This window comes from Pleurodeles waltl, chromosome 5 (assembly GCF_031143425.1).
Source record: "Pleurodeles waltl isolate 20211129_DDA chromosome 5, aPleWal1.hap1.20221129, whole genome shotgun sequence".
Lineage (NCBI taxonomy): Eukaryota > Metazoa > Chordata > Amphibia > Caudata > Salamandridae > Pleurodeles > Pleurodeles waltl.
This window is the reverse complement of record NC_090444.1, coordinates 1,202,093,435-1,202,120,838: the sequence shown is the minus strand read 5'-3', so window position 1 is coordinate 1,202,120,838 and position 27,404 is coordinate 1,202,093,435. Positions and strand designations below refer to the sequence as shown.

Sequence of the window (27,404 nt, the reverse complement as noted above, 5' to 3'; positions counted from 1 at the left end):
CAGACGTGGGTCCCGTGCTCACTGCACCACTGGATTCAAACTAGCCTGGCTGATGAAGGGTGATAGCACAAAACCGGTCCCAGGATGCTTGTTTCTGGTCCAGAGAAGACCTGGCTTGGTTGGGCTGGACTGTTCCCATCGAGAACACGGTCATGACTGATTTGCATATGGTTGGGTCCAAACTGGTGTGGTGTGGTGGGCAAAGAAATGATGGATTAAAGCCAGATCTTTGTGACTGGAGATGAATGTTTGCATTGTTCAGCATTCCGTCCATCATCGTTTTTTAATGCATTTGCCGCCCTATGAGGGAAGGGTATGGGTCCCGTGCTCACTGTGCCACTGGATTCAAGCAAGCCTAGCTGATTAAGGGTGATACTCTGAAACCGGTCCCAGGATGCTTGTTTCTGCTCCAGAGAAGACCTGGCTAGGCAGTTCGTGCTGGACTGTTCCCATGTGGAACAGGGTCAAAACTGATTTCCATATGGCTAGGTACAAACTGGGGTGGTGTGGTGGGCAAAAAAAATTATGGTTTAAACCCAGATCCTTGTGACTGGGGTTGAATGTTTGCATTATTCAGCATTCCATCCATCAACGGTTCTTTTTGCTACTTTCTAAAAGAGGCATTTCTAATTACTGTGTTTAGGGTAGAGGGCACAAGCACTTTAGCACTGGTCAGCAGTGGTAAAGTGCGCGGAGTCCTAAACCCAACAAAAACAAGGTCAGAAAAAGGGGAGAAGGAAGGCAAAAAGTTTTGGGCGACCCTTCAGAGAGGGCTATTGTCCAACAAGTGCTATACACATAACACTGTACATCAGGTCATAATCTGGTTGGGTGGTAACAGATAGAAGATAGTGTGAAAAATGTATGTTCAATGTAGGGTTAGAGACACTATAGACTACTACCATATATACAGTAGGCATGCTAAATAGTTAACATTCATACCTGCATTGTAGGGTGTTAGAAGGGTATAAGAGAAGGAATTTATGTGTTCACTTTCCAGCATATGCAGGTAAGACTTTAATGCAATTCTAATTAGCATGTAGAGAGGAGAAACAGCAAAGAGTCGACTCTAGACATAGGAAAAAATTAACTTGAAAGAGCAGAATCATGATACTGCTGTGAAGATCTGGGAATGAAAGGAAGGTTTTGAGTTGGATGGACGAAGCTAGTGGGATGACACGTATCTAGTAAGCGTTTGAGATAATAATTTAGGAAAAGAATCATTGATGGCTTTAAAGATTATGATAAGCAGTTTGTGAGTTGTCCTGTTTTCTGCTGTTAGCCAGCCAATGTGATGATGATAGTTGGAAGTAAGGTGAGTGTATAAAGCCCACAGAGGGTTTTATAGCAAGGCTTAAGAATATTTCTGGTGGAAGGGTTAAAACGTCAACATGTGCAGAGAGACTAAGGACAGATTTAATTTGCTATAGCTGTCTGAGTGTCCCTGTTGGAGCCCTGCTGCACAAAGCATTTTTTGATGCCTAGTACTTAACTGAACATACAATTGTATGCTGTTTTCACTTGATTTCCCTTTGCGGTCACTTGAAGCACCAATCACTTTCTGCGTTTAATAGCTGTGAAAAACTATACTGGATACAAATTCTGCACCAAGATCATCTATTTATGTACTTCTGCCATACTAAACAAATAGATTTTGTTATAGAACCAACTTTGTCCAACTATCTTGATATTTCTTGATGGTACACATTGGACTACTATACTAAAGTCAACCATTTGTAAACATAATTACTTAAAATTAAACATTCCAGATCCATTGTCCTATATGAAGTGAAACACTCAAATTACCACAAAGTAATAGTGGCCTTAGCGGTTAATATATGTTTTATACAAGGTCTGTCTTGCATGAACTGTTCACATACGACTGTATTGGTGTCTTTAGCTAGGTTGTGTTCATAGAGATCTTTCTCATAGACCAGAATAATGTCTTGGTGATTTTTCATACTAGTTAGATGCGGTTTTGCAAGTTTAAAAACATTCTCAAGTGTGACTAGCTGCTCCCACCTAAATTTCTTTCTTTGCATTTCAGGACTTGTAGGCATGCTTTTATGATGCAGATAGATAATAAGAGTCCAAGTTCAAAAATGCAAAAAAAAAACTGTCTGGAGCAGCTAATCACACATGGATCTGGAAAACCTGGCAGGGCTGTCTCCTTACTGATGCGGGTCACTGCATTGAAATATAAGGTGTGGCTGAATGAAGCAAAAATGCATATACAGAAATACTAAAAGAGAGATAATGTAAATGACATGAAATGCAGGTGGCAGTGTGCAGGGGATAGAGTTATAAACATCAATACAGGATAGAATACTCTAGAAACAGAAATGAAAATCAAGGGGGCGTGGCTGGAGGTCATGCAAGATGGTCGCTGCTCTTTAGAGCTCCGTGAGGCTTCAGCACTTCCTGGAAAGAAGGAGATGTTTTCACATCAAAATGATTAATTTCTTTAACATTTTTTAATACCGGAGATCTGCTGCTGCATAAATATGCCTTTATCTTACAGAGACATTGAGTTTTGAAGTCATTTCAGAGACTTCATGTGAGGGCCTGAGGTAATTATTTATCTGCCTCATTTGCGTTTCACTCTGTAAGCCTCTGCACAAACCTAAACTTTCACAGAGATGTTTCTATTTGACTTTTAACTGCTTGCCTGGATGTGATTCTACAAATCTGGTTTCCTCTGCAATGGAATATTTATTACCTTCTGACAGCCAGCTGAACTTTTGACCTCTCTCTTCAAACACATTTAGCTGAGGTTTTCAACTTTCAGTATTCACTAGCAGCTCTTGTCAAGGAGCTCTTTCAAATTGCTCTTCATAACATTGCAAATGCTTGCCTTTAACGGAGGGGATTTTTTCCTTTTCAGAAGGTTCCCTTAAAACTAGTCACCAATTGTTTGACTATGTGCAGTAAAGTGCTTTGCTCTTGTGGTATTCTGTCATGCCTGTTATGAGAGAATAATTTAGGATTTTCTATTTATATATTTTTTATTATATTTTGCTCTGTTGTTGGAAACTTCTGGCAGCAGCTTCTCATCGTAATATAATTTCATCAACACCTCACATTGCTGGCTTCCCATTACCAAATTGCTGCTGGCTTTTATGGGGAGACCACATAATTCTCAGAGTTGCCAGTCATCATCTTTCTCCAAGTCTAATAATCCTCTTCGAGTGGTGCGCACACATATAACTAAATCTTCTCTACCATCAGCTTTAACAATGGATAGTGCTGCAGTCTTTTTAAAGGATAGCGCCTCTTCATCTCATGCTGCTGGCGCAATTGCGAAAAAAAACATCTAACACCTTCTCCGTCAAGCGCCCAAAAAAAGACCTTGATTCTCCCTCAAAATCACCAACATATTTTACTCTAGATGATGTCATGGAGGAATTGCGTGCACTAAAGCCCTTTATGATGGACACTAATGCCTCTTTGCAACGTATTGATGAGCAATGGTCCCAACACAAACAACAAATTTGTACTCTGGAACAGAGAGTCAGTAAGCTTGAAGATTGTAACACTGTCAATCTTCAGATCTCTAAAGACATAGCTCAACTTAAAAGGCTTACTGAAAACTTAGAAAACAGAAATAGGAGAAATAATCTTCGCCTTTTTGGGACTCCAGAAGGTTCGGAAGGCTCTAACATGATTGCATTCCTTCAAACAGCAATACCTTTAGTTCTTCGCTTGCCTCCTACCTCTCCCCTCTCTATCCAACGGGCACATCATTTAGGTCCACAGACTTCAACTGGCCCTTGTGCACATCCTAGAGGAATTATTATTCTCTTTCTCCGATTTACTGACTTGATGCAAATACTCTTGGAAGCCAAAAAGATGGGCTCTTTGCTATGGTCAGGTCATAAAGTGTTTGCTGCACGTCGCAAACAGTTTTTGGACTTACGTCCACAACTCAAATCCTTGAATATTCGATATGGTCTTCTTCACCCATGCCTTTTCAAAATTACATTCAAGGACAAATCTTACTCGTTTGAGGAACCTTCAGCACTACAAACGTTTATTAACCAACACAAAATAGAAGCAATGGAACTAGGAGCATCTGCAATTACTTAAAGATATAATTTAGTTTGTCTTTAATGTCCTTTCTTTTTTTTTCTGGACAGTTTTTTAGTAATGGTTATGTTTAATATGTATATCCATGGTTTTCCTTCTCTGCATCTTCTTATTTTCTTATATATATATATATATATAATTTTTTTTAGATAGTGTTCTTTGTGCAATCCTCATGTTCCTTTCCCAACCGTATCCCTTTCTCACCATCCAAACTGTTCTCCTACACGTTCCACTGGTAAGCTTTGATTTTTATTGTTTTTCATGTCACAGTCCTTTACTGTAATTATTACGTTATTTGGTCTCCTGAATGGTACATTTTTCGTTTGTATGGTTTTTTTTTTCTTCCATGAAACTCGCCTTCATATGTTTTAATATCTAATTTCACTTTTCTTGTGCTGAAGCCACTCTTGCCTGTCTTTTCAGGTTCTCCGCTGTCCCTCTACCTTTCGGGGTATTCACTTTCTATCTTGTTTTCTTTAGCTTTTGTGGATTTTAGTCCCTGTATTGCCACATCCATGTATATGCAACTTCTGGAGGTCATCTTCCTCCTTTTCTTTTTCTTTACTATCTTGTTTCTTTCCCATTTCTTTGCTTTTGCAAAATTGATATGCCTAGTTTTTTCCTTGTTACAGCAGTTGTTTATTAATACTTCTTGTTACATAACTTAGAACTGTTACTTGGAATGTTAAGGGGCTTAAACACCCCATTAAACCGCAGCGTGTCTTATCTCACCTAGCTCGTTTGAAATGCCACATTGCTTTGTTGCAAGAGAGTCACCTCAACGACTCTGAGGCAATTAAGCTTAAAAAAAAATGGGTGGGGGACACTTTCTACTCCCCTTCCATCATAAACAAAAATGGGGTAGTTATACTCTGTCATAAATCTCTCAAACCTACCATAATTTCACAGCATCAAGATACAGAAGGTCGCTGGGTACTTGTTACATTTACAATTGACAATATTTCTCTTACTTTCCTAAATATATACGGCCCCACACATCCAGATCCAAATTTTGGAAAGAATCTTTCACATATTGTCTCTGAACATTCCTCAAACAATTTACTAATAGGTGGTGACTGCAACCAAATTCTCGATCCATTTTTGGACAGACGTTCCACGTCACGTTTCATTCCACATGCCTCCCACAAAGCTTTTAAAAACTTTATTTTACAGCATTCTCTCTCTGATTCCTGGAGAGTATGCAATCCCGACCTCTTGGAATACACTTTATATTCTCCTACCCACCATTCCCATTCTAGGCTTGATTATATCTTTCTGAGTAAAGGTTTATTGCAACATATGGTCAACTCTGAAATCGGTGCTATTTTGATCTCAGATTACGTACCTGTGATTACTGACCTTGATCTTTTTCTTAATGGTTCTAAAACATCTTCATGGAGGTTTAATAACTCTCTACTTTCAGATGCTACTTTTATCGCTTCCTACAGTAAATTTATAGAAGAATACTTTCACATCAACGATAGTGATCAACTATCATTTCATTTTGTGTGGGATGCATCAAAGCAGCCTCTAGGGGTTTCATCATAAGTTACGCTCACTCAAAAAAAAAGTCTGCTCAACAAAAATCAACTTCCATCCTTGAAAATATAAAGTCCCTAGAACATGAATACTACACTCACAAAACTAGTAAATCACATCTTGAAGCACTAGTCTCAGCTAAAATGGAGTTGAACCAATATACCACTGAACAAGCATGCGGCACCCTCCTGAAAATAAATGCCAGATATTATGGTGGTAACAATAAAGCTGGTTCTCTTCTAGCTCGATATTTGAAACAAAGAAAAGAAAAAACAACTATTAAATCTATCACAGATAACAATGGTGTTAAACACTTTAGAGATAAAGATATAGCAATGTGTTTCGCTTCTTACTATAAGGACCTGTACACTCCAGAACACATACCAACAGTTGAATCTCTCAACCAATATTTCTCTAATCTCAAACCAAGAGACCCATTGCAGATTGACCTCTCATCTTTAGACCAAACCCTACAACTTACCGAACTACATACAGCTTGTAAGGCTCCAGGGCCAGATGGTTTCACAGTAGAATTCTTTATTCAGTTTGCTAAGTCTCTTTTCCCCAAACTCTTTCAATTACTTAATCACTTTATAATGTCAGGTTCTGCATCTGGCTCATTTACAGAGGCCATGATTTGTCTTATTCCCAAAAAAGATCGGGATGCGACTGATTGTAAAAATTATAGACCCATATCTTTAATTAATACTGATTGTAAACTATATGCCAAAGCTTTAGCTCTCCGTTTACTCCCATATATACCTGACCTTATTGATTCTCATCAATCTGGTTTTATCCCTAATAGAAATGTAGCAGATAATTCCCGTACTTTTTAAAATATTATTAACAAGGCATCTAAACTTAAGATTCCTCTGGCAGCTTTATCATTGGATGCGGAAAAGGCCTTTGATAGGGTCTACTGGGGTTTCTTGTCAAAAGCATTGGAATGGCATGGACTAGGTACTAAATTCTGACATTTTATATCCATTCTTTATTCCTCACCATGTTCCTCGGTTATAACAAACGGTATCCGATCTCCTTTTTTCCCTCTTAAAAGGGGTACTCGTCAGGGATGCCCATTATCTCCTTTACTATTTATTTTGGCTCTCGAACCTTTTCTATACCAATTAAAAATGTCTGAACAATTTACGGGGTTTCAAATTAATAATGCACACATCAAATTTATGGCATATGCTGATGATATTCTTTTGTTCATGTCTCACCCTTACACTTCTCTTCCTGCATTCCTGCATGAACTCAACTTAATATTCTGATGTATCTGGCTATAAACTTAGAGACAAAGCAGTGGTCTTACCACTAAATGCTCATTGCACTGGCTCTGTATTCCTTGATGAAGGATTATCTTGGAATTCTTCTAAGATTAAATGCCTGGGGGTATGGTACTGTACTACTCTCAAGGATACATTAAGGACTAATTTAGAAATCTTATCTGCAAGGCTTGTAGATCTCACACAGAAACGGTCTCCGTTATATCTCACGTGGTGGGGCTGCTTGGACACCATTGAGATGATGCTTCTCCCTATCATTAACTTCTTCCTTATGATGCTTCCTATTAAGATACCTAAACTATTTTTTAGTTCAATTGATAAAATTCTATCCAAGTTCCTGTGGAACGGTAAACAATCCTGAATCTCTCCCTCGAAATTAAAACTTCCTAAAGTACAAGGTGGAGTTAATTTCCCTGACTTTATAACTTATCACAAATCTTTTGGCATTAAGCAAATACATCCCTATTTATCTACACTCAATGATGCCCCTCAAAAGCTATGGTTCTCTTTGGAAGAAACATTTATTTCTCCCTTTTCCCATAAACACATCATATTTATGTCTAACCCCCCCAGTGCCCAGCACTGTCTCCCATTCAGTCAACTTACTGAAACCTTTTTTTATTTCGCATCTTACCCCCATTAATCAATTCTTTAGCAGTCCTATTTGGCACAATAGTTCGCTTAGGAAACAAGGTAAAACCTTGTGTTGGAAGGCTTGGAAGACTAAAGGTATTCTTCTAATTTCCCAATTATATCATAAAGACTCTCTCATCCCTTTTACTACTCTCTCAGCAATTTATAATCTCCCTATTTGCATGAAATCCCAATATATAATTCTTTCTACTCTAGTTCAAGAGGCCCTCAATAAACTTATACATCATAATCATTCTTCTCTTGCATCATCTCCACACCCGATTGTAACTTCTAATTATCCTAGGGCAGCTGGAATTTATAAACTTTTAAGAACGTCTGTTTCACCTAGACTCAAATCACCTATTGAGACATTGTGGGAATCAGATCTTGGTGTTGTTTGGCTAACTTCTTTATGGGATAGAATATGGTATAAGATACATTCCACTGCACGCACTGCAAGCCTCATACAGACCCTATATTTTTTTTATAATAGACTTTCCTACACTCCTGTACGCCTTTACAAACTCAAACTTGCACAAAATGACAATTGTTGCCGCTGCCACACTCAGCAGGGTACTGACTTTCACATGTTTTTTTCCTGTCCATCCCTATCTACTTTTTGGTCCTCAATATGGTCTTCCATTTCAGCAATAGCTCAGATCTCCTTACCAATGTCATATGAATTACTGTTTTTGGGTGGCATACACGATATCTGGAGTTCATTCAGGCCTCTTGGAAAATTGGTGGACCTTTTGCTTTCTATTGCAATCTCTATTATTACTTCTAACTGGAAATCTTCGGAGAACATTACTCTCAGACAGTGTGGAATTCTGTATGTTATCATTATAGACTTGACAGCTGCACGCTTGATTCAACAGGAACTTTCTTCAAACGTCATCAGCTATGGTTGCCATTAAGTAACTATCTCTCATGCACTGCGAAGAAAATTGATTTTTCTCCTCCTTTTTAAAAAATGTAAATATATTTCCTGTTGTTCTTCTTATATATACTTATTTCATCTTACATTCGCTGTAACTAATGTCTATTACCTCTCTCTCCACATGGCTATCACTTGATTCCCTTTTCTATCCCTATAGCTCTTCTCCCTCTCCCTCTCTATTTCTTTTTTCTTTATTCAAACTTGGAGTCTTTGATACTATATTGCTGTATATGCCTAATTCATGTAGATGTTTAATATGCATTTATAAGTACAATAGTCCTTATGCATATATATTCACAACTGCATATCTCTGTCCTGGCAATGTTAAGTTAATGTTCTTGTATTTGACTCAATAAAAAAAAAAAATGAAAATCAAATAAACTGGAAGGTTAAAGGGAAGTAGGACTGATTTAGAGTAAAATAGGAAGGTTTACGGATGTAAAAATGTTACGGCAGGTACATTAGTTATTGAATTTGGAGAGCAAGGAAGAAGACCCATTATTTAGACCTTTGCAAGCTCAACTCCTGTCCGCTAAAAGCATAGTCCTTCCACAAACTGTTACAATTTACCCTCTGGAGAAGTGGGGGGGTTTAGAGCACGGGAAGCAAAACACCTATCCTTCATTGTCTCAAACTGTAACATCAATGAAATCAAGCATTTTTCAGTGTGCTAGCAGTGTGCTATGTATGTGCATGAGGTGTGGATTTATTTTATTCAAAAATGGCGGAGCTTCAAGGACAGGATTACACATCAGTTTACAAATAAGTGACTTTCTAGTAGGTTGCTTCCATCTTAAGTGGTATATGATGCTACAACTGCCTTCATAGTTTCTTGTTTCATTATCTGTCATATGAGGGGCAAGTATGATAAAGCACTTGCATGCCATAACCATACTTTATTAATCTTCTCCCTACTGAAAATTCTATTTGAAATAAGGTGGTATGCTCTTCTAGGGAGGCTGGTAATTAGGCCTTTCCACTCACAAGGGTAATGCCCTGCGGTTAGTTCTACACATTTTCAAACTAAGTTTTAAAGCTACAGCTACGAATAAGGCAATGCACTCATTTACTTTCCTATTCTTTCATGTTCCCCATAAGAGTAAAAGGTTCTTTCATTGACCAAGACATGAAAACGTCTATTTATCACCAGAATAGAGAGAGCACAGAATGAACATCGCAAACTTTCTCACACTGGCCAGCAATGTGCTCTGGTCTTCCTGCGAAGGACCACAGCGTGGACTGATATTCATTCACTTCACATTCTGGACTTTTGACAGAGATGACTGACAATAGTCGTTTGGGAAATTTGGCACTTGATCATCATCTCAGTAAAACATTCTAAACCCACCATCCTGTTTCTCAAGAGTCAAAGCACAAGGTACTAGATTGTGGATGGGGAGGTGTGAGGGAAGTCAGATAACTACTTGCCCTAACACATTTGGATCAGATTGCTAGAAGCTTAAGAATCTATAACTATGTGCTTAGTATTCATTCCCCCACAGTTTGTCCCCTTCAGTGAAGATGGCACAGTTACCTGCTCTTTCTGATACAGCAGTTGATGTTCCTGCTGCAGCACATTCTCATAAAACATGGAGTATGTTTCATAGTTGCTGCGCTCTCTTGCCATTATGTCACAGCCAAGGATGGTGAGGCACCTCTGCAAATGATCCTTGCCAAAAGTAATCTGTAAATCAAAATAATACAAAGTAGTGCAGTGATTGCCAGGTAATGTATTCATAAGGGAAGAAACTAATCAGCTACTCAAAGAGGTTAGGATAAGCTCAACTTTAGAGTTGCTCCCTTTTAGGATAATTTGAAACAACAATAACAATTCACATTTTTTTTTTCCATGAGTGGCTGTGTCTTAATCCAGACATAGGTGTGACTTGCTCACGTATTTCCATAATTAAACCAATTTGATAGGATGCAAGTTTCCGTCCACTCAGGGTATGAGATGTATTAGTAGACCTTCAAGCTCTCCTCTGTAGTGCGATCCCAGAAGGAGGCAGCATGAGCACCATATCCGAGTATGGTATACTATCTGTGGCCTCCTATGCCCATGCCTTAGAGGTATGGCCTAGCTAGTGTTATCACACTCATGACAAGCACTGATCAATGTAATCTTTTTTTGTTGATATACATTTTATACAATGACACTGAACGTAATCACTGTATAAATATCTGTATTTTCAGTGTTCTCTTGTTCTTGTTGGGTCTAGTTTGCACCCTAAAAACTGCAGAAACAAACATTTAAACAATGTATCGTCTTCCACAATTAGTTACTGCCCAGTAGGATGCAACAAATTTGATAGGTTGCTTTTTTCCAGAGGTTTTTTAAAAGGAGGATTTAATCTCTATGTGACCAGCATTGGTGCATGAAAAACATTTTAAAATAGAGCATGGTTCCATCTATACCTAGACTCTTTTCTTCATTTTTTTAAACCAATTTTGATTGAGTTTCTACAATGTTTCAGAATCAACCTTGCGGAACATAAGGATATGGTACATCTTTACCATTTACATGTTGAGTCGCATTTCACTATGAGTGTAAAGCTTCTTGTATGTGAGGAGCCTAAGCCCACCAGTTAACAGCTCAGGTGCAATGTGAATCCAGATTAGCAATGTGTAAGAATTTGTAATACATAAACCAGAAGCATAAACAAACAGAAAAGCACGAACTGGACAAGTCTGGCAAATACTGTGACAGGGTAATGGCAAAAAGGCATACAGGGACACTTCTGTACACATCTTAATCCTCTTAACGCAGCGTGCAAACCCCCAGGTAGCATTGGAGACCTATACAATATGTCCCTCACCTCGGGGATCCTTATTAGTAGGAGAGTACGGAAACGTGGCTAAGGAGAATTTAACGCTTGATGCAGCTGGTGTGGGAGACGTGGGCCCCCTATAGGTATGTTTCGATACTTCATTTAGGGGGGTGATCATTGTCTTGAAGTGCTGTTGCCAGGTCAGTGTCAGTTCATCCCATTGTGTCACAATTGGGTGTTTGCTGAGTCTCCTGGCCTCCTCTCTTCACAGGGCCGCAGACTCTAGCTTGGTCCACTGCAGGACGGTTGTACAACAGTGTGGGACGGAATTTAGGGAAGAGCACTTCCATTTCATTGCTATGGACCTCTTAGCTAAAAGTAGGACCAGCTCTAGAAATCTACTAACAACCTTTCCCGTCTTTGCCCATCTGATTAGGCCTAAGAGGCGACTCTTTATTGTAAACAGATTTTGCTGGTTGGTTACCAAGGTTAATAAGGTGCAGTTCTCTCCCCCAATAGGTGGATGCAACTGGGCAGGACCAAAACATGTGCGTCATTCCAGCCTCTGGGTCTGGAACATGGGGGCAATGCCTGCTGGTGGAGATGAACGAGTTACTTACCTTCGGTAACGACTTTTCTGGTGGATACATTAGCTACCTGTGGATTCCTCACCTAATGAATACTCCCATGGCGCCAGCATTCGACGGAAATCTTCTTACTAGTCTCTGCACGTCGACGAGGACGTCACTCTAGCCCACGCGACGCCGTCTGACGTCATACAGGCAATAAGAGGTCCTCGCCGACGTGCCGATGACAGTACCAACATTTTTTACGTGCATGAGAATAATAATAACCCAATGTAATGAAAGAGCAAAGCAACATCTCTTAATATTGTAAATCACACAACATTGCAATAAAATAGCTGTAGATTTAATATAACCTTTTTTTTTTTTTTTTTTTTTTTTAAACAAATAAATATATTTATACATACGAATCATGTATATACACAATATATATAGATTTATATATAAATATACACATATATACAAATATCATATATGCAAAATGTATTGCAACTTTGAAGACCAAAAGGAGCACACTCAAGGATTGCTTGGAAAGACCAAAAAGGCAACGGGGAGGCGGGTGGGACCGTGAGGAATCCACAGGTAGCTAATATATCCACCAGAAAAGTCGTTACCGAAGGTAAGTAACTCGTTCTTCTGATGGATACAACTACCTGTGGATTCCTCACCTAATGAATAGAGTCCCAAAGCAGTACCACGCCCGGCGGTGGGTGCCTAAATGGTCAAACCAAGAAATCCTGCAGCACTGACCGTGCAAAATGACCGTCCCTTCTGACCTCAGAGTCCAAACAGTAATGTTTCACAAAAGTGTGAAGGGACGACCAAGTTGCGGCCTTGCAGATGTCGACCACAGGAACACCCCTGGCCAAGGCCGAAGAGGCCGACTTAGCTCTGGTGGAGTGAGCTCTAATGCCCTCAGGCGGATCCTTCTTTGCCAAAGAGTAACAGATTTTAATGCAAAGAACAACCCACCTGGAGAGTGTTCTCTTGTGGACTGCCTTTCCTCTTCTCTTGCCCACGTATCCGACAAACAGCTGATCCTCCAGCCTGATATCCTTCATTCTGTCGATATAGAAGCTCAACGCCCTTTTTGGGTCCAGGCGATGTAGTCTTTCTTCCTCCTTTGAAGGATGAGGCGGAGGATAAAACGTGGACAAAGTGATTGTCTGAGCCAAATGGAAGGGTGAAACAACCTTCGGACGGAAAGCAGCCTTGGTCCTCAACACCACCTTATCCCCATAAAACGTTATATAAGGGGGTTTAACCGATAAGACCTGCAACTCACTCACTCTCCTTGCAGATGTTATAGCTACCAGGAATACTGTTTTAATAACCAAATACCTTAAGGGGCAAGAATGCATAGGCTCAAAAGGGGACCCCATAAGGAAAGTCAGGACCAAGGACAAATCCCATTGAGGCATAACGAATGGTTTTGGAGGATATTGATTCAGAAGACCTTTCAAGAATCTGAGAACAATAGGGGATTTAAATAACGATGGTTGGTCTGGAAGACAAATGAAGGCTGACAAGGCCGACAAATAACCCTTAATGGTAGCCACTGCACAACCTTTCTGCGCTAGAGACAGTGCAAAAGACAAAACATGTGACAGATGAGCATGTAAGGGATCAATCTGTCTCTCTCCACACCACATAACAAATTTAGACCACCTATTAGCGTAGATAGATTTAGTGGAGTGTCGCCTGGCCGCTAAGATAACATCCACTACATCAGGCGGGAGAGAGAAGGAACTCAGGTTGCCCCGTTCAATCTCCAAGCATGTAGGTGCAGACTCTGGAGGTTGGGGTGTAAAACCTGCCCCTGCGACTGCGAGAGGAGGTCTGCCCTGAGAGGGAGACGGAGCGGAGGGCACGGTGAGAGTTGGAGAAGGTCGGAGTACCATACCCTCCTTGGCCAATCCGGAGCTATTAAGATGACTTGGGCCCGGTCTTGGCGAATTTTCCTCAACACTCGAGGAATCAAGGGTATGGGGGGAAACGCGTAAAGCAACTGGTCGCACCAGGTTATCTGAAACGCGTCCCCCAACGCTCCCTGCATCGGATACTGGAGGCTGCAGAATAACGGGCAATGCGCGTTCTCCCGAGTGGCAAACAGATCTATCCGAGGAAACCCCCATATCTGGAAGATTAAACAGACTTGATCTGGATGGAGACGCCACTGGTGGTCTGCCGAGAATTGGCGACTGAGACTGTCCGCACGTACATTCAAGACCCCGGCCAGATGATTTGCCACCAAGCAAATCTGATGGTCCTTTGCCCAGGACCATAGCCGAAGAGCTTCTCTGCAGAGAAGGTACGACCCTACTCCTCCCTGTTTGTTTATGTACCACATCGTGGTAGTATTGTCCGTCAGGACCTGTACCGACTGACCACGAAGGGATGGGAGGAAGGCCTTGAGAGCCAGACGTACAGCCCGTAACTCCAACAGATTGATATGAAACACCTGTTCCTCTGGAGACCAAAGCCCTTTGATCTCCAGATCCCCCAGATGAGCTCCCCATCCTAGGGTGGAAGCATCCGTTATGACCGTGGCCACTGGTGGCGACTGCGCGAACGGCTTTCCCTGTGAAAGATTGTTGCCCGCAATCCACCACTTCAATTCCACAGCAGCATCTCTGGAGATCTTGACAGTACCTTCTAAATCTCCCTTGTGTTGAGACCACTGCCTTCGGAGGCACCACTGAAGAGCCCTCATGTGCCAGCGAGCATGCGTGACCAACAGAATGCAGGAGGCGAACAGACCGAGCAGACGAAGGACCTTGAGGACTGGAACTACCGCTCCATTTCGAAACATTGGAACCAATTCCTGAATATCTTGAATCCGCTGAGGCGGAGGAAAGGCTCGACTCAATGTTGTATCCAGTACTGCCCCTATGAACAGGAGGCGCTGAGAGGGCTCCAGGTGAAATTTGGGCACGTTCACCGAAAAGCCCAGGTCGAACAACAACTGGGTTGTTGACTGCAGATGATGCGACACAAGCTCCGGGGACTTGGCTTTGATCAACCAGTCGTCCAAGTAAGGGAATACTGCTATCCCCTTCCTTCTGAGCTCCGCCGCAACCACTGACCTCACCTTTGTGAAGATTCGAGGTGCTGAAGTAAGACCAAACGGGAGGACCGCAAACTGATAGTGCTGCGACCCTACCACAAACCGGAGATACTTCCTGTGCGACTTGAGTATCGGGATATGAAAGTAAGCATCCTGCAAGTCGACAGACACCATCCAATCTTCCTTGTTCAACGCCAAAAGCACCTGTGCTAGGGTCAGCATCTTGAACTTTTCCTGTTTGAGGAACCAATTCAAGATCCTCAGATCCAGGATTGGTCTCAACTGACCATCCTTTTTGGGAATCAGGAAGTATCTTGAGTAACAACCTCGACCCTTTTCCTGCTCTGGGACCAACTCTACCGCGCCCTTTGAAAGGAGGACTTGAACCTCCTGTTCTAGCAACAGGAGGTGTTCTTCTGAACAATAAGATGGGCGGGGCGGGATGAGGGGCGGGAACTCCCGAAAGGGAAGGGCGTAGCCTTTCCCCACAATGCCGAGAACCCAAGTGTCCGTGGTGATAGACTTCCACTTGTGGAGAAAATGCTGTAATCTTCCCCCTACAGGAGAGGAGTGAGTGGGAAACGGTGGAAGCCTAAGGCTGCTTCCCCTGCTGCACCCCTCCAGAGGACGAGGAAGAGGCAGAGTGCTGTTGAGAGGCTCCTCTGGTACGGGCCCCACCCCTCCCCCTCCCTCTAAATGACCTATAGGGGAGGGAAGAGGCGGGTTGCTGGAACCTCCCCCGAAAGGAAGAGGAAGAAGAGCCACGCCCAAATCCCCGAAACCTCCTGAAAAATCTAGAAGAGGCAGAGGAAGAAGGCGCTTGCAGTCCTAACGATTTGGCTGTGGCTCTGCTCTCCTTAAATCGTTCCAAGGCCGAATCTGCCTTGGCTCCAAACAGTCTGTCCCCATCAAACGGGAGGTCCAGCAGGGTCGACTGCACATCCGCAGAAAACCCTGAGTTTCGGAGCCAGGCCTGTCTTCTTGCCACCACAGCCGTGCCCATCGCCCTGGCCACCGAGTCGGTCGTGTCCAGCCCAGACTGGATAATCTGGGTCGCGGCAGCCTGGGCGTCCGAGACCACATCCAAGAGACCCTGGGGGAGCTCCGTAAATGAAGACTAAATATCATCCATCAGAGCATGGATGTACCTCCCCAGAATGCACGTTGCGTTGGTGGCCTTCAACGCCAAACTGCATGACGAAAATATTTTCTTGGACTGCGCATCCAGTTTCTTGGAGTCTCTGTCTCCAGGCACCGTCGGGAAGGAACCAGGCGCTGACTTTGAGGAACAGGAGGCTTGCACCACCAAGCTCTCCGGCGTAGGGTGTCTAGAGAGAAAGCCAGGGTCAGATGGTGCAGCTCGATACCTCCTGGCCACAGCCCTATGAACGGCCGAGGAAGACACCGGCTTCTTCCACACCTCCAACACCGGATCCAGCAAAGCCTCATTAAATGGCAAGAGAGGCTCAGCTGCAGCAGAGGCCGGATGCAATACCTCTGTCAGCAAATTCTGCTTCGCCTCTGCCACCGGCAAAGGCAGGTCCAAAAAGCTCGCTGCCTTCCTCACCACAGCATGAAAGGAAGCAGCCTCCTCCGTATATTCCCCTGGAGATGAAAGGTCCCACTCAGGGGAAGTGTCCAGCCCACTGGCTGTATCCAGACCATGTAGTCCGTCTCCAGAGTCCTCAATCTCTCCCTCCTCTAAGACTCGCTGGTACTCCTGCTCTTCTAAAAGACGGAGAGCACGCCTCCTCGAATGAAGTCTCTCCTCGATACGCGGAGTCGACATGGCCTCCGCCGACGTCGAAGAACGGCGCCGATCTCCAGAAGCATCTGACGCCGCGTCCGGCGCCACAGGCAGCTTCGGCGCCGAGGTAGGAGCCGGAGGACGAGGTCTTGGAGCCGATGGACCAACCGGAGTCACAGGGCAAAATCCTGACTTCGACGGAAGGGCAACCTCCGGGGCCGAAACATCCGAAGCCACCGGAGCGGCCACCGACGCCGGCACCGGCGCCGAGCCCACATTCCCAAAAGGGAGAAAGGGCATAAAGGGTGCCGGCCGAAGAGGCGCAGGATCACCCAACAAAAAGGCCAAGGGCCCCGAAGGACCAGCCGGAGCAGCTCCTGGAGCCATCTGCTGAAAGATGGTATACATTGCATTAAGAAACGCGGTACTATCGGCTCCAGGAGTGGGAAAAGCCGGATACTGGGGTGCCTGGATCGAGGGCGACCCCGACGCCGGCCTCGATGTCTGCGACGCCGGAGAAAACACAAGAGGCTGCACCACCTCAATCACCGACGCCTGACCAGGCGAAGTCGGTGACGCCGGAGAGGGCAACGGCGTCGATGGATGCGGCGTGACCGTGGGGCTGACCTCCCAAGTCCTCCGACGCCGAGCCGAAGGTGACCTCGAACGAGACTCCTTGCTGGAATGACGTCGTAAGTCTCTACGGCGCCGGGAGTCTCGATGACGCCGGTGAGACCTTGGCGAAGAAGACTTCTTATGATGTTTCTCCTTCTTCTTTGACTTTGCCATGAATAACTTGGCCTCACGCTCTTTGAGGGCCTTCGGATTCATGTGTTGACATGAATCGCAAGTCGAGACGTCGTGGTCGGAGCTCAAACACCATAGACAGTCGGAGTGAGGATCTGTAACTGACATCTTGCCCCCACACTCTCGACAGGGCTTGTAACCCGACTTCCTCTGAGACATTATTACCGCAGAGAAGACTACGCAGCAGACAATACACTGTAACCACGAAGGTAACAGTAGCTCCCTCGAAGATAACCGTTTCGAATGCACGGAAAAAAGGGAACTGTCATCGGCACGTCAGCGAGGACCTCTTATTGCCTGTATGACGTCAGACGGCGTCACGTGGGCTAGAGTGACGTCCTCGTCGACGTGCAGAGACTAGTAAGAAGATTTCCGTCGAATGCTGGCGCCATGGGAGTATTCATTAGGTGAGGAATCCACAGGTAGTTGTATCCATCAGAAGTAGATAATTTGGAGTTGAGAAAGTGTCACACATGCTCTATGTAATATGTTGAATTGAATACATCGGAACCTTCCAATCCGAGATATTTTATGAGGGAGGAAAGAAGGTTTTACGCATTTTTGGGGGGTGAGAGGACACCCGAGGTGTGTATCTCATTTAGTACAGAGCTGTTGTGAGAGAGCAGTTGTGTGGTTCAGAAAAGGTAGAGCAAGCAAAGAGATCAGCCTTTTCTCAAAGACTCTAGTGAAAAGTGTCTGGATCCAGGTGGTGTTCATTGCGAGGATGCATCAATGTGTTAGAAATTGGCGTGCTAGAACACCATACTGTTCAGTAAGTGTATTGGAGATAATCAGGATTTTATCATGGAAAAGGTCCACACGTAGATTATCCCAGAGTTCTCCTATTGTGCCTCGGGACCAGATTATAAACCTCCCTTAAAAATGTGAAAGCTTCTTAGGGGGATAGATGGTTCATATGGCACCAGACTGGGTGTGACTGCAAGTGCTATGCGTTAACTCATGTATGCTGTGTGTAGAAGCATATTGCCAGCAGCTGGTTTGGGGAAAGATTTCTTGTGTTACGTCTGATGCAGTATAATCATTACAGGTGCCTATTCCTTGGAGATTTCCAAAACCTAACCAGCAGGCCGGCCTTTGCATTTGCACTGCCACATTGTAATGTTCGAAGTCAGGGACACCGAGACTCCCCTGCTAAGGAAGAGTTTGAGTTTTTGAAGTGCGACTCTCCGTCTGCCATTGCTCTATATCAAGCCCATGAGCATTCCACCCAAATGCGCGAAATAAGGATCTGGCATTACATCCAATGTGCAAAATAAGAATCTGGGAATGCGGATTGGTAAATTGGAGAACTAGTACAGTAAGTGGGGTAAAATTATCATCTTCACAAGTGCAACCCTGCCTGGAACTGTTATATGTAATGTCTTCCAAAAAGTGATCTGGGCCTTTAAAGCAGAAATTGCACAAAGGAGGTTGCCATTCAGTATGTCTTTAGTGGTATGATAGATATTTATTTCGAGGTAGCGGATTTACAGAGTCTGCACTGATGGGAGAACAACTGGAGGACCTGGATAATGTTCGGGTGTCAGAGTCAATTTGAGCATTGTTGATTCTGGGATCATAAATTGTGCAGCTGCAGACAGCACCAAGTCCTCCTCTTTCTGGGACTCTGCCTGAGGTGGGGCCCTGCCAAGTTGTGACCTCTATTGAGGCCCCTCCATGATACGTAGCCGGGGTAGCACTGTGCGTCCCAAGGGTGGGGATAGCGTGCCCCCCACCAGTCCCACACCTCCTTCGGATCGGTGAAGAAGTGAGAGGTATGTTCTGAGATTATTTTTGATTTTGCTGGAAAAAGCAGTGAGTATTTGAGGCCCAGATCCCGGAGTCTGAGCTTGACTGCAAGGACGGCATTGCGGCGATGCTATACTACCAGGGTGTAATCCGGAAAAATCCTTACTTTCGCCACATCAACCGGCACTTGGCCCAACTGTCTGGCAGAGTTAAGAATAGTGTCTTTGTCTCAGAAGTTCATTAGTTTCACTACTACAGGTCATGGAGGGGTCGCAGGGAAAGGCCTGTGCACTGGCATACAGTGGGCGCGTTCAACAATAAAGGAAGGAAAGAGGTCAACAGGTACCACGTGCTGTCACCGCTAGTCCTCTGTGTAATCCATGGGCTGACCCCACAGGGAGACCAACAATGTTTATGTTATTGCGACTGGAGCGACATTCCGCATCTTCTGGTCTGTGTTCCCGGATTCAAGTCCTGTTCAGTTATTTAGCAATTTGCATGTGATGCTCTGACATCTGAGGCTCCAGAATGCGAAGCTAGGTCTCTGTTTTCATTGCGCGGTCCACATATTTTCACTGGTCATTGTGGAGAAGGCCCACCTCTACTGCCACTGCGTCGATCTTGCCCTCTAAGGCTCACCACATTTCAGCAATGGCGTGGAGTATCCAGTCAAAGTTCTCCGCTGATGGCGAGCCATCAATAAAATCCAGTTGTGAAGAGGCAGTCAAGGTAGGGGATTTCATGTCAGAGCAACTCTGGGTGGGCATGGGATCAGTGTGTGAGGCCATAGATCTCCCAGTGTGCTGTCGACCCATGGATGAGAGGGGAAATTGACTCCTTGCTAGGCCTCGGCAGACCCCATACCAGCCTCCCCCAGTCATTCAGGGCAGAGGAGAGAGCAGCAGAGGTTCCCCATGCTTTAACTCCAGGAGAACTTCAGCCAGACCTTCCCTACCTCCTGCAATAAATCTTCCTATGAAGGGAAAGCACAAGCAGCCTGGATTGGAGGATGAGGAAGGGAGCAGCCAATGACACTGTGGGTGTGTTAAAGTTGCAGGGGCAGCAATGGACTGGAAGGCACTGGTGTGAATCTGGGTGGCCAGTATACAGAGTCCAGTGGTATCTAAGGACCACCCAATGGTGCCGCCCCTCAATATGCTGGGACCAGGTGTCTCAGATCAGGTGGCTGCCTTGCGACAGAGTGATTTTTAAAGGGGTAGCCAGCTGGGGAAGGTAGTCTTTAAGGCAGGTCCAGGAGGCTTCAGGGGGAGCACAAGGCTTCCAGTAGGGCTTGTGTGGCAGGGGAACCCAGTTCACAAGGTCTCTCAGCTGCCCCGGCACCCCATCAGTACTCTCTGTGCGTGTGGGGTGTCTCATTCCCTCTACAGGATTTGTGAGGGAAAGTAGGCAGCCAGGTCAGTAGGGTTGGGCCTGACCACCGCTCACAGTCTTTGGTAAACATGGCCTTGTTTCACCCCCGCCTAGCACAGCAAACAGAACAGGTGCTCTCAAGGCCGTCTAGACTTGAGTAGTCAGGTAGGATAAGGTTGTGCAGAAGGGCCTGGCCCTGTAGAGGACCACGTCATCCCAGCACTGCTAAATGCCAAGAGTCACGCTGTTGCAGGCCTGGTATTCAGGTTCACATGGCCCTTGATGGGCACAGCGGGAACAGGGTGGTTCTGAAGGATTCTGGGGGAAGGCGGAATGGCTGGCCCGCAGCACCTTCAGGAGAGCCAGCAAGTAGCACAGTGCCCTAATCCACTGCTGCCCAGATCATATGCCTTGGACATGGTGCCCTAAGGTAGGATGGGTGTGATATACGGCTAGATGGTCCCGGATTATGGCAGGATTCAGCAGGCCAGGTGCGAGCCTCAGTGAAACACATCCACCATGTTGCGAACTTAAGCCATGCCCCCCAGACTCCCTTCTTCATAATGTGCAAGGAATACTTCTGGCTCTGTAGCATAATTGAACTCTTTAAAATCAATTGAAATTAGGCTGCTAAATTAGATGGATCATGAGCAGGAAAATATAAACCACTTTCCATTTAATCATAGTTTTTGTTTGGCTTGAAACATAACTCCATAAAACATATGGCAACATTAAAGTTAGTTGAGATAATATAACTCTATTTTAGGAAACGACAAACAAAAGCAACCCATGTTCTCATCATTGAAATTAAGCACTGTGGATGCAATGTGTAAATCATCATTGTCACATTCAATAATAATGTTGAAACAGCTCCAATGCTAGCTCCTCAAAACCTAGCCTAGCACATCCCAATAACAAGTGAAGCATAGTTTCCTGGTCTATCAAACAGAATCGCTGAAACCAAACACCTAGAGACACCAGTCAAGGCACCCCTGGCAGCCACCACCAGTGTCTGTCCCAATCTAAGTCAAAGTGGAAGATGCTGATCCTTCAGAATAAAAGTTCATTAATACTCTGGTAGGCCCTAATCCTCAAAGAAACATGAATGTACACAGCATTAATGCTCACATTAGTCGTTTTTTTAGTAACATGTATAATTGAAGACAGATAGCCATGTATTTCAATTCTTTGAATAACATGTCTAAGCATATGTTCAGTTTGAACAAATCCAATAATCCCTAGTCATTCATATTAAGAAGGATAAAAATATAACATCAAAACTCTCGGTGAGAGAGTACAACTATTACTCAGCTGCACATCACACATATGCAAGAATTGGATACATTCTGGGGGTTGACATGGAAGTAATACCCTCTCAGATCATGCACTGATCACACTTGAAATGCACCTAAGAGGAAGGTAGCTATCTTCAAACTCCTAAATGCAATGGAATAGCATTCTAAGGAATGGAATACACCTAAAAGTATTACAGGATTCCACCATCCAATTCCTACAAGTGGATGATAGGGAGGTTACACTGGATGTTCTGTGAGGCACTCTAAACTCAGCAGTAAGAGGGGATCCATTTGTCATCTTTTCTAAAGAAAATACAGAGAGGAAGGAGAAGAAGTAGGAATTAGTGAGGCAAGTGGGAGAATTAGAAACTAACCATTAAAAGAAATAGGGCTCCACTGCTGTGGCTCCTACTCGCGACAGCTACAGCACAGCTAAAAAGTTTGGATTTTGATAGACTGGAGTATGCAATGTTACGCACTAGGCAAAAATACTATACAGAGGGAAACAGGCAGGGACATTTTTGGCATGCCTCAAATAGGACAAATCACAAAAAGAAAGAATTAAAGCTATTAAATTCAAAGTTGAGAGACAAAGGCAGAATATATGCATTTAGCTCAAGGGTTGAAACATTTTTATGAAGTGTTGTATGCAGAGAAGCAGAAGGCAGATTCAAACATAGAGGAATACTCACAGGGGCAAAAGCTACAAAACCAACTAAGCAACAGTCAGAAATGCTGGATGAACCCATATTGATAGAAGAAATTGTGTCCACTATAAGTGAAACTGATACCTGACAAGGCATATTGATACATCTCTCAATTCTACAAAGCTTTCTACTGCCTCTTTCGCTGGTTCCCTGACAGATACTATGAGGGAGATAGGGATTGTGGTCATACGTTAGTAGGGTAAGAAAGCATGCAAGGTGGGTCACACAGCCCTGGCTCATTACATAATGTAGACACAAAGCCTTTATGAGTATCCTAGCAGCTACACTTAACTCCATAATGCAGTTCTTGGTGGACACTGATCAGGCAGGCTTTGTACAATAAAGCAGATGTAGCAATAATACAAAGAGGGTTCAAGAACACAAGAACAGGCCACACCAATGCTCTATCAACCCCGAAAAGCATTTGATAGAGTTAATTGGCTCTACCTACGAAAAACACTCAAATACTTTTGGTTTGGAGAGAGATTTTGCCAGTGGCTACACAACTTCTAGGGTGAGGATGACAGTCAAAGGTACTATATTCTCCCATCCAGCTCCAGAGGGTAAAAAGGCAAAGACGTCCGCTCTCACCCCTACTCCTTGCTTTGTGTATGGAGTCCAAGGCTCAAAGAGTCAGAGCAAATGAAGATATTACACATATTAAAATAGGGCAGGATGAACACACTCTGTTTCTCTATAAAGACTATGTAGTAGTGACCCTGTCCAAGCCTAGGTTTCTCTTCTGGCATTGCTTAACAGATGGAAAATTCAGAGCAGTGTCAGGTTTTGCCCTAAATTTACAGAAGTCCCAATATTACAATTGCCCGCCCTGATTTACTGGCATTAATAAGATACAAATTTCCTGTTGCCTTGATGCGGCAAAGTATCCTTTATTTAGTTATACAGATAGCCAATTGGTTATCTGAAATGGCCGTCATCAATAACAAAAAACATTTACAGCATATCTGTTAAGATATTAATGCTTGGCAACAATATAACTGGTTGTGGCTGAGTAGAATAGCAGTCATAAAAATGAGTACCCCAACTAATACTCTGTTCCCGTTCCAAGCTATTCCCCTGCAACCCACTAATATCATGCTGAAAGACCTGCAGAGAGAGACAGACACATTTGTATGGGCTTGACATAAGGCATAATTACATCAAAATTACACAAACAAACACCGGACAGAAGGTGGTCTAGGGACCTTGTAACGTATTGTGAAGCATCACAGTTCTGCCACATGATAGAATAGGGAAGGGGGCTTTCAGAGAGATATTGGTCCCCAGATTCCCAGCATACTGATTACTAGGGCTTCCTAATAGACAGGTCCCTTGTGGTCTTGGTGAGTGAGGTACTCTGACTGACCCTATTTGCAGATAATCAGACAATAATGTCACTGTTGGGAACAGTACAATTCCTGAGTACTGAAGCTGGATTTACAAAATATAGGACATATTAGCTATGGAATAAATGTGCATGTTACCAGATAACTCAGGAAAGGCCTTCAAAGACACATGGGTACTGTTGGAAATGATCCTTTTTGCAGGGTTATCCCTAAACTTTTTGCCTTCTCCCTCCTATTTTTTTTAAGGTCTGTTTTTGCTGGGGTAATGTCTCTGCGCACTTTACTACTGCTAATCAGTGCTAAAAATGCAAGTGTTCCCCTCAGAAATTGTACTGTTGATTGGTTTATCCATGGTTGACATATTTGATTTACTGGTAAGTCCCTAATAAGGTGCACTAGAGGTGCCCAGGGCCTGTAAATCAAATGCTACAAGTGGGCCTGCAGCACTGGTTGTGCCGCCCACATTGGCAGCCCTGTAAACATGGCTCAGACCTGCCACTGCAGTGTCTGTGTGTGCAGTTTTAAACTGCCGATTCGACTTGGCAAGTGTACCAACTTGTCAGGCCTAAACCTTTCCTTTCACTACATGTAGGCACCCCTAAGGTAGGCCCTAGGTAGCCACATGGGCTACCTAAATTTGGTTTTCACTGTGCAAGGCCTATCTCTCTCATAGGTTAACAAGAGGGCTGCCTTTAAATATTATTAAAGTACAGATTCCCTTTCAGAGCAGATATAACTGTGGAGTTTAGGGTCTGTGAACTCACAATTTTTGAATACATCTTTAAGTGAAGTTGGTTTTTAAATTGTGTGTTTGAAAATGCCACTTTTAGAAAGAAGGCATTTTCTTGCTTAAACCATTCAGTGACTCGGCCTGCTTGTAAAATCCCTGTCTGGGTCAGTTTGATAGTTGGGCTGTTTGCACCTCTGTCTAGGCAATGACACAAATGGGGCTGGGGTGTAGCCTGCATATCCTGATGAGCCATCTGTGCTATGAGGGAGGGGAGGAGTGCTCACTCACACCTGAAAGGACTGTGCCTGCCCTCACACAATGCAGACTCCAACCCTCTGGTATGTGCCTGGGGCCTGGCCTGGACAAGGAAGGACCTTGCAAACACTTGGGACTTTCCTTTGATGTTTGCCTACTTCAAAAGCAGAAAGAGGTATAAGTAGTGGACTCAAAACCCCAGACGTTGAGGATCTTTCTGGAATCAAGAGGAACCTCTGCCAAGAAGAAGAGCTGAAGAGCTGGAGGAGGAGTACTGTCCCTTTGCTGTGTTGCTTTGTTGGACTGGCCTGCAGTTGCTGCTTCTGCCTGAAAAGAGTGCAAAGAGTGAACTTTGCTGTAAGTTCTGCTTGTGAGAGTTCTCCAAGGGCTTGGAGTAGAGCTTGCCTCGTGTTGGAAGTCTAAGGGACACCAAAGACTTCAGTTTCCTCGACCTGCAGCACTGGGAACTGTGTGTTTTGTGCTTTTCTAGAGGAGAAACCACTGCTGCATCGCCAACAACGCCGCTGACCTCCACCGTGACCTGCCGATGTTACATGGAGCTGCACTGCTCCGCTTTGCACCGCGACCCTGGTCTCATCGATGCCGTCATCAGACGACTTCACCGAGCTGCTGCTTGCACCGTGACCTGTGGGCCCCGCACTCCGACATCACATGCTCACACCGCATCATAGGCATCCCGAATGATGCCTCTCCTGCTGACAATGGCGCCGCTGCCTGCACCGTGGCCTGTGGACACCGCTCGTGAGGTACACGAAGCACCATCCTGTCCCGCATCGCAGCCCCGATCCACTGACGCCAGCATCATCGACTCCAGTGTCCTCACCAGGCATCCCTGCCTGCACTGTGGCCTGTGGACACCGCTTGTGAGGGCCACGAAGCACCGTCCCGCACTGCTGGCTTGGGCCTACTGACAACAGCACTTCAGCAACAACGCCGCTGTTGCCTGCACCGTGACCTGTGGGCACCGCTCGTCGCATCGTCCCGCTTCACACCACTGCCCCGACGCCATCCAGGATAGTGCTCCTGACTTCATCAGCCCAGAGTTCGATCCGCAACACGTGTGACGTCAAGGGCCCACAGACTCCGGAACCGACACCGCAACTCCAGGGATGCCGCTCCCTGGGAATCACTGCGAGGATCACGATGCCCTGCAAATCCAAAGGTACTGTTTGACGGTCTTCCCGACACCGTAGCTGGCGCGTGACGCCTCAGCTGGCCTGAACTGTTGATTACAATGCCGTGATAGACCCAGGTGGAGCTATCGACTTCAAGGAACTGTATTTTTTAGTAAATCTTGCAGAATTCATATTTTTATTACTGTATGTTGGATTTTTATCATATTTGATCTTGTGTTATATAGATCAATATTGGCTATTTTTCTAAAACTGGTGTGGTGTCCTTTTGTAGTGGTTTCACTTATTACTGTGTGTTATGTGCAAATGCATTACACATTCCTTTTGAGATAAGCCTGACTGCTCGTGCCAAGCTACCAAGGGGGTGAGCAGGGGTTACCTGAGTGGGTATCTCCCTTATTCTGACTAGAATGAGGGTCCCTACTTGGAAAGGGTGCAAACCCACTGCCAACTAGAGACCCCATTTCTAACAGGTAAATTTTATCACATTTCTTTCTGATGGATTCAGGAAGCTGACCTGTCCAGAATATCCAAGGGTTTTACATATGACACAGAGGGGGAAAGACATATGATCCAACGGGGGAAAATGAGGAGAGGCAGTAAACTAGGAAAGGGAGGTCTAGCGAGCCCTCTATATACAAAACATGCCACCATATCTAAGACTAAGAGTAAGGCATATTCAGTCACAACAGCCTGTGAGGCTTGAAGGGGGATGGCTCCCGTGTAGGGATTTGGGACAAAGAGATTGTTATTTTTCTTTTTCATTTTGTTCCTAACTCACCTATAGATGTAGGCAGGTGTATGTATTCAAATACAGAAAACATGTAATAAAAGTGAAATGATCCATATAACATAACCTCAAACTAAAAAAATGGCAGAAGTAAAACTGAGTGTCACATCCACAAAAGCTTACCAGAGGTTGTGAGTTTCCAAAGGAAGACAAAGGTGGTCATTTTGACTTTGGCGGTAAAAACCACCTACCGCCGCGGTGACGGCTGCCAAAATACCACCACTGCGGCTACCATCCATCTGCCATATTATGAGCACTGCCAGACTTCCGCGCCAGAAGGCCGCAAATCCGGCAGTGTTCATGGTGGCGGAAGGTGGTAAGGTGGCGTTGCTACCACCAGCACCGCCACGGCAGTAGAACGCGGCCAGCCGTATCATGACCTGTGATACGGCCTGGCAGTGTTCTGCTGGCGGCGCGCTGCTGGCGGTAGCAGTGCCCCTTCCCATTCCCTGCTGGGAGGCCTCCTCAACAAAGGTAAGTTGGGCGTCTGACAGGGGAGGTGGGCGGGAGGGTGTTGTGTGTGTGTGTGTGTGTGTGTGTCTGAGTG

The 27,404-nt window shown here is 44.5% G+C and overlaps 1 protein-coding gene across 1 annotated transcript in view; it reads right to left on the bottom strand.

Annotated features, from left to right (window-relative positions):
• The window catches only part of LOC138297105 (uncharacterized), a 648,847-nt gene that overhangs the window by 205,598 nt on the left and 415,845 nt on the right, over window positions 1-27,404 (bottom strand). Inside the window, exon 39 of the mRNA XM_069236605.1 lies at window positions 10,022-10,171. Coding sequence (XP_069092706.1) covers window positions 10,022-10,171 — 150 coding nt within the window. The remainder of the gene's footprint in view (window positions 1-10,021; window positions 10,172-27,404) is intronic.